Source organism: Trachinotus anak, unplaced genomic scaffold, assembly GCF_046630095.1.
Source record: "Trachinotus anak isolate AG129_WGS33_773 ecotype Australia unplaced genomic scaffold, CSIRO_AGI_Tana_v1 ptg000016l, whole genome shotgun sequence".
NCBI classification, from domain to species: Eukaryota; Metazoa; Chordata; class Actinopteri; order Carangiformes; family Carangidae; genus Trachinotus; species Trachinotus anak.
Window position 1 is genome coordinate 21,195,670 of NW_027273867.1, and position 10,643 is coordinate 21,206,312.

At 40.0% G+C, this 10,643-nt stretch overlaps 1 protein-coding gene across 1 annotated transcript; it reads right to left on the reverse strand.

The window, feature by feature from the left end:
* Positions 1-7,763: 7,763 nt before the first annotated feature.
* On the reverse strand, positions 7,764-9,968 carry galr1a (galanin receptor 1a). Its single transcript, XM_071500946.1, has 3 exons — positions 9,192-9,968; positions 8,848-8,913; positions 7,764-8,366 (listed from the first exon to the last, which is right to left on the reverse strand). The coding sequence occupies exons 1-3, from the start codon at positions 9,843-9,845 to the stop codon at positions 8,013-8,015; spliced, it is 1,074 nt and encodes a 357-aa protein (XP_071357047.1). The 5' UTR covers positions 9,846-9,968; the 3' UTR covers positions 7,764-8,012.
* Positions 9,969-10,643: the final 675 nt, after the last annotated feature.

Genomic DNA, 10,643 nt, shown 5'->3' on the forward strand with positions numbered 1-10,643 from the left:
GTCACAAGCTCTGACCTTTTTACACTGCAGACTCTAAAAAAATGTATCTTCTTCGCTTTAAATAGCCTCCATTTTAATCATAATTTACATCATTTTTAATTCAATTAAATTATATATCTATATGTGGGAATATTAATATGTGGTCTTTTTATCTGTTTATTTCTTAAATTTCTCTTGTTTACCTTTAAAATGTGTTATCCTGTGTCACTTGTCTATACTTTTGCCTTAAAAAAAAGTTCCTCCTGCTTTTTAAATTTCCATTTACTTCTATTATTTTGTGTTGGAGGCAGAACTATAGTTCGAGGTAGAACTATAAGGGCAAGTGTGAACCTTTTTGTTCTGTAGACCCTTTAAGCTGTGACTCCTCTGCATGTCAGCACTCCGTCAGTCTGGCCCTCAGACTTGACCTCTGGGTCAGACGGCGGAGAGGTGCTGGGTCCCACCAGTTTGCAGCAGTTTGTGGTAATGAAGTGGCCCGAGCTCCTCCAGCGGCTCCTCTCACTCTGGACAAGAGCAGCGATCTGGTTGTGAAGTCATAGTTCATTTCATTTTTCAGCGCCGGTGAGATCGCAGCTGTTATCTGATGAAATTGAACAACCATTACTAAGCGAATAAAGCCCTTTTGAGTGCTTCCTAACAGAAACCCAGCACGCCCCCCTCTTTGTCCGCTGTTTTGAATTCATTGGCCCCCTCACGACAAGATGATAGGAATAATCTCACCAAGTGAGATTGACAGTTCATTTCAGAAATCAATATTTACAATTTACTTCTTTCAAAGTTCATTCTTGGAGAGGGCTCCATATTATCCACCTCCCAAATAAGCTGATCATATCTCCACCAGCCCTGGAATGAGTTTCCAACCCAAAATGTGTCGTTTTTTTCTCTCTCCCCTCTCTCCCTCTCAGAAATCAATGTCTGCGTTTGTGCGCTTTAATCTGGCCTCTGATGACAGTAAATCTTTATCTGTTTCTGGGCAAGCAGCAGTGAGTGGCTGACACTATTTCCCATCAGAACAAAGAGCCAGGCCTGTGTGGACTCTGGGAGATACATGGGGCTCTAATGTGGCTGGACATGTTTCAGCAGGGCCATTAATCAGAGAGGGTGACAGCCAGACCTGCTGTGGTTGTCTTCAGCCCAGAGAGCTGCACCTTTTCATCGGCAGCACTGAGGAAACTGAAGAGTCCAGGGCAGGTGGATAGAGATCAAACCTCAGGTCTGCTCCTGTTATCGCTGTCACAACGTGGGACAAGATATTTCTATCTCAAAAAATAGAAGGTTTTACTCAAAGAAATATTTCAACAGCAGAATCAGATATGGAGAAAGGAAGGCTGTGCACACTTTAGGGCCAAAATGAAGCCAAGCATCATCAGGGCTAATGTTTCACAAAAGGGAATCTCAAAACTTACATCAAATACACACAAAGTGCACATGGGAAATGCAGTTCTACAGGTCAAAATACAACACATCACAAAATGCACATATTTGCTTTCTGAGAGTTAGAAGAAAAAGATCAGTGTCACTCTCTCATCTGTGCACACAGTAAAAATGTAGCTGCAGCTGGTTAGTTTAGCTTAGCATAAAGACCTTCCAGCACTCTAACATGTTATAGGTTTCTTTTCTGTACAAATCCAAAGTAAAACAATGACAAGTTCTGGTTGTATAGGGGATTATGTGCTGGGCTCTTTCTTGGCCAGGAGCAGTGACATCATGGAGTCTCGGCTGGTTGCTGTGAGACCGCAGTGTGTTTACAAGACTTCAGGAGGTTATTCCAACCAACCAAGAAACAGACCCTGGTGAGAAGTTACAATGTGCACTTGGGGTTTTTTTTACATTTTAAAGGGCCCATATTGTAAAAAGTGAGATTTCTATTACAATATTTTTTATGTTTATCTTTATTTTCTATTATCTATCATCTAGGTGTTGTATAAATACTGTGAATGTATCAAAACCTGAAGTCCACAGAGAAATACACACAGCCTGTATTCAGAAACTGTGCACTAAAGCGAGCTGTCAAGACGTCTGTGTTTTTATGATGTCAGAACTATACAGTCACCGCCCTCAGCCTCGCCCCACACCTGGACCAGCCGTCCAACCTTTTTTTGTTTTTGTGATCATTTCTAACTTGGTTGGTGAGCTAGCAAGCTACAAGACAAGAAAAATGTTGAAGACATGCTGCTCAATCATTGGATGTCAGGGAGCCAATCATTGCACGGCATCCTTAAGAATAGTAATATTAGAGACCAGCAGCTAAAGTTAAATTTTTCTAAAATACTGCAGGCATTTTATTCTGAATTTGACAGTTAGCATTTACTAATCATTGCACTATGGATTTACTAATTAGTTTTAATGAAACTCCAGTTGCAGATCACAAACCTGTGATTGGTCTGGCCACGCATCACTCAGAAAACAGTCAGCCAATCAGAAGAGAGCCGACACAAAATGTCCTGTTCTTACTAGAAATCAAGAGAGAAACGTGAGAGAGGAGATGTAAAACTATATTGACATGGTTTTTTGTACTTAAAGCCATAAATAAATCTTCTTATGAATATCAAAACTTCAAATAAAACACAGTAGAAGTGTCAAATACGCACCAGTGCAGACCTGGTAAACACCAAATTTGCAAAAATACCAGTAGAAACAATTTGGCCTATCCTTCATGTTATCCTTAGGGCTTTAGCTTCATATTTACAGTTAAGACAAGAGAGAGGCATCATTTTTAACAATCTAACAATCATCAACAAAGTGAATAAACAGTTTATCCTTACTCTTTTTAGTATATGACCTAAATGTCAAATACATTTATATAAAAAAACAAAACTTTAACTAAAATCAAATGTCCTGGAAAAAGGATTTAAAGGATTTAATGATAGAGAAAAGTGCACAGTAACACAACAATAGCACAAAATAATCTCCACCAGCCAAACTATCAGCTGCAGCCCAGAACTTTCCACTGAGGTCCTGTGATGATTCATAACCACCTCTGTATAATAACACCACCTCCAGCTCTGAAAAAATGGACTGAAGTAATATTTATTATTCAGCAGATTTATGACACCCCCCCACCTACCAAACAAGGCTGAAGCAGCCCACCGCTCCATTCACTGCGGCTCCACAGGGAATTATTGGGTGGTAATCTATTGTTAAACAGCTTTTAGAGTGATGGATGAAAACGCCTGCGACCTACACACAATCAATTCATATCTAATTAGCCCGTATTATTTATGAAACTTTCGATAGGCAGGGTGGGAGTCTCAGGGGAGGGATAGAGACCTCAGCTGCCACTGAGGGAAATGAGAAATGGGAGAGGTTATCAGGCAGGGGTATTGATTAGCATAGAGGATGAAGAAATGAGTTTCCCACCGGTGGGGCCAGAAATCACAACTGATTTAGACGACACATGACAGGAAAAATGAGAAGCTCCCAAATCACACGAGACGCCAAAATAAGTGGGTTAGTGTTTCTGCAGAGAAACTGAAACCTGATTCCAGTTCATTTCAAAACAAAAAAAACACAATCAACTAATTTCATGATATAAAGAAAACTGACAAGACAAGAAGGAATGAATTAAAGGAAGGAAAATATAAATATTGAAGGAATGAAAGAAGGGCAGTGAAAGATGGGAGAAGACAGAAATTAAAACAGAAAGAAAGTGAAAGAAGAAAGAAGGAAAGAAATAACAGAATGATATAATGAACTATAGAAAATAAATGAAAGAAGACTCCAGACTTTATCAACACTTGTATAAGCCTGACATCTGCTGTTCAACTGAGGTTAAAACAGCTTTTGAGTGAACTGAAAAAAAAAATACAACAGGTAAATGTGTCTCTGTCCTCACATTATCCTCCACAAAAATCTCCATTCACCTTTGACTTCTGGTTGAAAGACCTCCGCAGCAGTAACGTTCTCAGGAACTAAATGGACCAGGAGCTGAGGAATAAAAGAGAAATCATTTTATTCAAATGCAGCACAACGATGAATACGACCTTATTACAAAATCCTCCAGCAGCCAAACTACATTTTCATCATTTTTCAGCTGTGGCCCTGACGCTGTGCCACAACTCATTTTTTCACCTAATGCAAAATTACATTTGCAGCACTTGAGTGCTTCAGAAAAAAGGGTCCTTTGTAAAAGAGGAGTAAAATGAAACGAGACCTCACACTTGTGATTCAAGGGCTGAGAGTCAAAGTGAGTAACTTTATTTAAGTTTGCCTGTGAATATTCTCATTTGTCCAGGTCATAGTATCTCAAAGGAGTTTTAAATTGAAAGCAACTGGACTTGGTTATTTTGGGTTTATTTAAGTTTACGGTTATTTCCATCAACTGAATCATGACTAAGAAATTCTGTAGGAAATTACTCCAAAGTCAAAACTTCTTTTTTCACTTCATCATTATGGTCGAGTGTCGATTGATGAAGGAAAAAATAAATGTAAGTGAGTTTAACATGAGGCTGCAACATAGCAAAATGTGAAAAAACTGGTGGGGTCTGAAAACCTTCAGTGCAAAATCAGCAGGGAAATTATAAACACATCAGTTATATTACTGATGTATATATTTACTATCTTACTTTAGACGGATGATGAAGTGACAAAAACTTTAATTCTGACATAAAAATTTAAGATTTTTGCTTCCTATATCTGCTGCTGCTTATATTAATAGTTTACTGTGAAATAACCTGAAAGCTTCTGTTCAAACATTGTTGAGGATTTAATTGCGCTCTTTATATATAAATGCATCAATATATACTTGATTATCCTGCTGTTAAAATTAGACTTGACAGTTTTATAACACATTCAGTATTCACAACAGTGATTATGGGTGTTTGTCTGCTTGACGTAACAGCATGTTGTCGTATATGCAGCATAAGGATATTGAAATGAAAAGCATGTATTGAGCAACCTGACTGCCTTCACACAAAGACCACATTATCTGCACTGTTCCTTTACAGAGAACGCACATTAAACTCTGCCATTATCTGCACTGTTCCTTTACAGAGAACGCACATTAAACTCTGCCATTATCTGCACTGTTCCTTTACAGAGAATGTACATTAAACTCTGCCATTATCTGCACACAGTGAAAAGATTCATATGCAAATCCTCTTCCTGTCTTATCTGAGACAGGATGGGTAAATCTAGGCTGCTTCATTTTCCAGCATAATAGTGACTGCAGTGACTGGGTGGACGACATTGCAGAGAGGAGCATGTAGCATTACCTGTTTGCAAAAGAAATCTTAGTCGAACTCGGCCTCGGGGATAAACAGAAAACAATATGTAATCTGTGTGATCAGAGAGCCAGGTAAAGCAGCTCAGCTGTCCCTGCAGACCTGATTGCATCAGAACAGACGGCAGCCTACCATTCATGGATTACAGCTGTGCTTCATGCATGAATAAGATTTTTTTCAAACTAAAAAAGAATAAATCATTTATTGGTTTGTAATATCATTTATTAATTTCTTCATATAATTAATTCACAAATATATTTCACACTTCTTTATTTGGGTTTTTTATGCATTTGTTTGCTTATTTTAATAAAACAATATCAGCACAATTGAAAACACTTTACAGTGACATTAACTTCAAGCTAACATTAAATCACAGGCTCCCATTAATGAAAAGGGTGAACTCAGAGGGTACAGTAGCTTTAAGCATGCATCTGCATGTGGGTGGAGTCTTAATAGAGAGAGACTGAAAGCTGCCATGTTTTAAACCTTCTCTGTCAGCTCAACATTGGCCTTCAGTTTCTCTAACTGGAGGGAATCTGCAGGACAGGAAACTACTGATGAAAATGAGCTCAACTTCCCAGACTCCTTTTTTCCCCTGTTGTGAGCAGTCTCTGGTAGTTCAGGTGTGATTTATCTTTTACCTTTTGTCCTTGACGACAGAGTTGTTATCTGCCACGTCATTTAAATGCTGCATTATTATTTACTCTGTACCTGATGTCCTGTGGTATAGAGCCAATGTATGTACATATTAACTCAGCCTACAGATATATGCCGAACAATCAGAGCGCAGTCTGCTCTGCTGACCATCCTTATATGGGAACAGCGCCAGTTGTATTTGTCCGAGCCATAACAAATAGATCTGAATGAAAGGTAAAGAAACTGAATGCATTGGTTTGAAACTGACAGTGATCCTTCATAAATGCAATTTTTCTGTATTTGTTTTACAAAAAGCAACTTTGAAGAGTTTCATTTCATATTGAAGAGCTGTTGCATTGTGTTTCATAAGCTACTTTAAAACATGGTCCAACTCTGTCTCACTTTCCCTGGGTTGGGAATTCATCAGAAAATCTGCTGCCAGGGATCAGAAAACACATTACAGCTGGAGTGTTTCGTGCTGACACAATACAGCTCTCTGATATTGTTGAGTCTTTGCACAAATGTGTCTCAGCGAGAAGCTCGGTTTAAGTACATTACATTTCACTTCAAACTGTGGCTTTGAAATGAGATTTCAAATGACTTTATGGTACAAACTGTGTCATTATAACCAAATGTAGACCTAGAGACGGCTGAGACATCAGCATGGTTGATATTATCCTGTGATGTTGCATATGTGAGCTGATAACTACCTAGAAACTGTAAATGATAGGATCAACATACGACTGTTAAACTCATTACTCTCAGTGCTGATGTTAGTTCCAGAGGAGGGAGCGTTTGATTTAAGAGTGTGGAGGTCCCTCATCTGACTTTACTGCAGGAGACAGGAAATACTCTTATTATTATTATTATTCCTTTATTATTGATAGAGGACAATATCGATACAAGGACAATACTCAGTGTTACAATATGTCAGACGGTTGTTGGGGGTCTCCATCGGTTGCCTGGCAACTGGTCCCAGCCAAAAAAATGATCTGGTTTATAACTCCTCCTTCAACAGCTTATTGTCATTTTTAAAACTTTGGTTAGATGAAAAACTGTTTCCCCCTGTTTCCTGTCTTTATGCTAAGCTAAGCTAACCAGCTGCTGGCTCGACCATGTCTCCTCGAAATGATGTTTACATGCAACTACACTTTTCTGTTAATGTAATGAGGATATGTTGTCAATTTACATATTTGGCAAGTCGCGAATATGTTGATTTTACAGATGGTAAAATGTGGTCACTCTCAACGAGCTTGTTTTCCGCTAAAATGTCTGATCTTGCTAAATTCACATGTCATGACTGCAGCATTATTTAAGTTTTATGATCGTGTTTAGACTTTCACAGAATTTGGTTAATATTTGAGAAACATGGTGGTCTGGTTTAAGAGAGAAAAAGTTCACAGCGAGCTCAGACAACATGTTACATTTAACCAAAACCACCATCTTTCACGAACCTTAACCAAAGCGCTTCTGTTGCCTGAACCACTGATGGGACTGTGGATGTGAACTACAGTCTCTGTTGTGACAGTCATGCTCTCTCCTTCTGAATCAATATGCAGCTTCATTCATTCAAAAAAGTATTTTGTCTAAATAAAATCCAAACAGTGAAAAACCATTTGCTGTTTCAGTTCGGTGGAACAAAATACTCTTTTACCCCTGCTACCTGTCAGGCTGTGAAAAGACCATTTACAGACTCAGGACTTTGGAGGAGAGGACAAAAAAAACAAAGCTCTTATCCAGCAGCTTTCCAACTGAATCAGACCAAAAGCACAGCTGCACATATTTGCCTCCTCTTGTGGCTTAATGGAGCAGGAAACAATATTCACAATATTCCCGAACATTTGTCATATGAAAATCTGCATTAACTGAGAAGTGGTGGTACTGTGAAATAAAGATAGATAGATAGATAGATAGATACTTTATTTATCCCCAAGGGGAAGATCAAAGTACTGTACCAGTGAGTACTGGCCCAATTCTAACACTGCTGTTTGCAGTACCTCATACTGCAGCGGTATATATAGAATATCAGCCAGTTTATCAGTGTTAGATTTTTTTCAAACTCTCACATATTGATGCTGGTATCAACCTCTCAACTCCAGCATCAGTCAGACTCTGTACAGACCACACCAGGTGCTCTCAGCATCCGCAGTGACATCAAAGCATTTTACTGATCTGAGAGTCGTGACCTTTATAAGTCACGCTGATGTTAGTGGACGGCGCCGTCTCCATCCTGCTGCGGAGGTCTCTGGTGTCGTTCAGGGGGCACTCGCTGGGCGCCCGGCACCAGAAAACCTGCTTGTAGGAGTTCCTGAAGTTCTCCGACAGGAAGGCGTAGATGATGGGGTTGACGGAGGAGTTGCTGTAGGCCAAGCAGTGAGCCACCATCCTGAACACGAAGGAGGCCTGGTTCAGGGGGAAAGAGCCGAACTCCACCCACAGGTGGACGATGTGGTGAGGCAGCCAGGACAGACAGAAGACCACAACCACCACCAGGACTGTCTGTGCAGTCTGTGGAGCATGGAAAAGAGGAGATAATGGGTAATATAATGTCATGTGATCAAATATGACTGTAACTGGATAGTCTGTGGAGGAGGGGAAACAGGATGATAATGATGGGCAATATAACCTGATCAAATAAAATAAAAAGAGACAGGTATTTTATGGCTGATCCAGAGGACAGCAAACTGTAAACTATTTTTTTTTTACATTTCTACAGACTAAATCATTTTCCCAGCCAGACTTTCTACACATACAAACATCATCTGAAAGATAAACAAAGATTTTCAGATCTACAGCACTGTGCACTTCTTCCTTTCAAGCACCATCACATCACAGAGCTGATGCCTCATGAAACCATCAGTCATTAAAAGGAGAAACCAGGGAAGCATGGTCACCTTAGTCCCACATTTTCAGTCACTGTGTAGCACACTGAGCATCACAGTCCAAATGACGCGGTGTAAAGACAGAGAAATAAAGCTCACACACCAACCTTCTTTTTGGAGAGCTCTGATTTTTTGGAAATGTTCTTCAGCTTTTTGTGCAGATGGTTCAAAACCTGCAATAACAAAGGTGTGGGTTATGAAAAAGGCTTTTGACCTTAATAACTTCTGATTGTGCACATCATTTTTTTTTTAACCTATTTTAATAATTATTTATAATATTTAAGTGAACATTTGTCAAATCCAAACATCTGTTGCTGAAACATCAACATTTTTTACACTAGAATAAAGAAAATCTAACTTTTATAGGGAAAAAAGTCACAGTTTTGCTTTAATATGTTTTTTATCTGAGTTTTTTTATTTTATTCATACACTCTGATCCATGTGCGCTCACCTTTGCATAGCAGACAGATATCAAGGTGAGAGGCAGCAGGTATCCGAAAACAAAGGTGCACATCACGTAGACTTTCCTCTGGTGGTCCGGCCAGACCTCCCAGCAAAAGGTGTTGTTGTCCTCCCTCTCCACGATGCTCTGGTAGTGCGCCACGGGAGCTGCCATGACCAGAGACAGGATCCAGATCAGCACCACTCCGAGCATGGCGTGCTTCCCCACCCGGATCGAAGAGGATCTCCTGGCGTGGACGATGGCCACGTAACGGTCCACGGACATCGCCGACAGAGTGAAAATGCTGACCAGCATGGACACGGTGAAGAAATAGTGGATGAACTTGCAGATGAAAGCTCCCAGCACCCATGTGGGCAGCATGTAGATGGTGGACTGGAAGGGGACGCAGAAGAGGAGGTAGGACAGGTCCGCCACACTCAGGTTGAGGATGAAGATGTTGGTCGTGCTCCTCGGTTGACCCGGTTTACTGCGCGCCAGCACCGTGATCACCATGCTGTTCCCCAGCACGCCCAGGATGAAAATAAGCCCAAATATCAGAAGGGAAATAAAGTTATCTACACCCATCCCCAGGATAAGTTTAGCTGGCAGCCTCACAGTGTTGGTGTTGAAAGGCTGACTTTGGTTTTCCACTTGTAGCTCCATCTTTCTTCTTTTTTCTCAATTAATGCAGAAAAGTTACATGTTGATTTAAAGGATGCATGTCCTCCACATGGCGCTCAGTCTCTGGACGGGTTTTCTCTTCAGTAAAGGCTGGATTGAGCTCATGCATTTGCAGGCTGCTCCCTGCCTACATGGCCAACGTCACCGTGCTGTGCGCAACCGATCCCACCAATACCTCTCTGCTGTTCCCAGTGTCCTGCGGCCAGTGAGATGGAAACAAGAAAGACATCCTCTGATGCACTGCTTTCAAATTAACACGCCACTTCAGCAGCCATTCAGTCTCACTTTCTGTGGAAATCATAATACCCCAACAGCACATTTGCGCTTTGAAAACATGGTGACATAGCCCACTGAAAATATGATGCAATGGGTTTTATGTAAGGAAATAAACCCACATATGTTTTCAAAAATGGAAAAATGTTGTTTCTCTTCATGAATGTGTTACTAAATATAATCTATCATATATTGTCAGATGGTAAGTGGCCCAGTATTTGAACAGACATTTATGTATGCAGTGTATCAAACATATATATTCACTGTAGGCTGATTCTACAATGCATTGCCAATGATTACATATACTGCATGTAGTTTATACCCACATTCATATGCATAAGGGTATCTTGTGCCCTAGTGCCTGTTTATTCTGTCTTGTTCTAAAGGTACTGACTTATTTATAGAGACTTCAAGTAAAACCTCAAATACATTTATACCATGAAAATTGAATAATCTTAAGTGTGGCACTGTATAATTCATTATGATGAACCTTTTCTACAGTGTAAT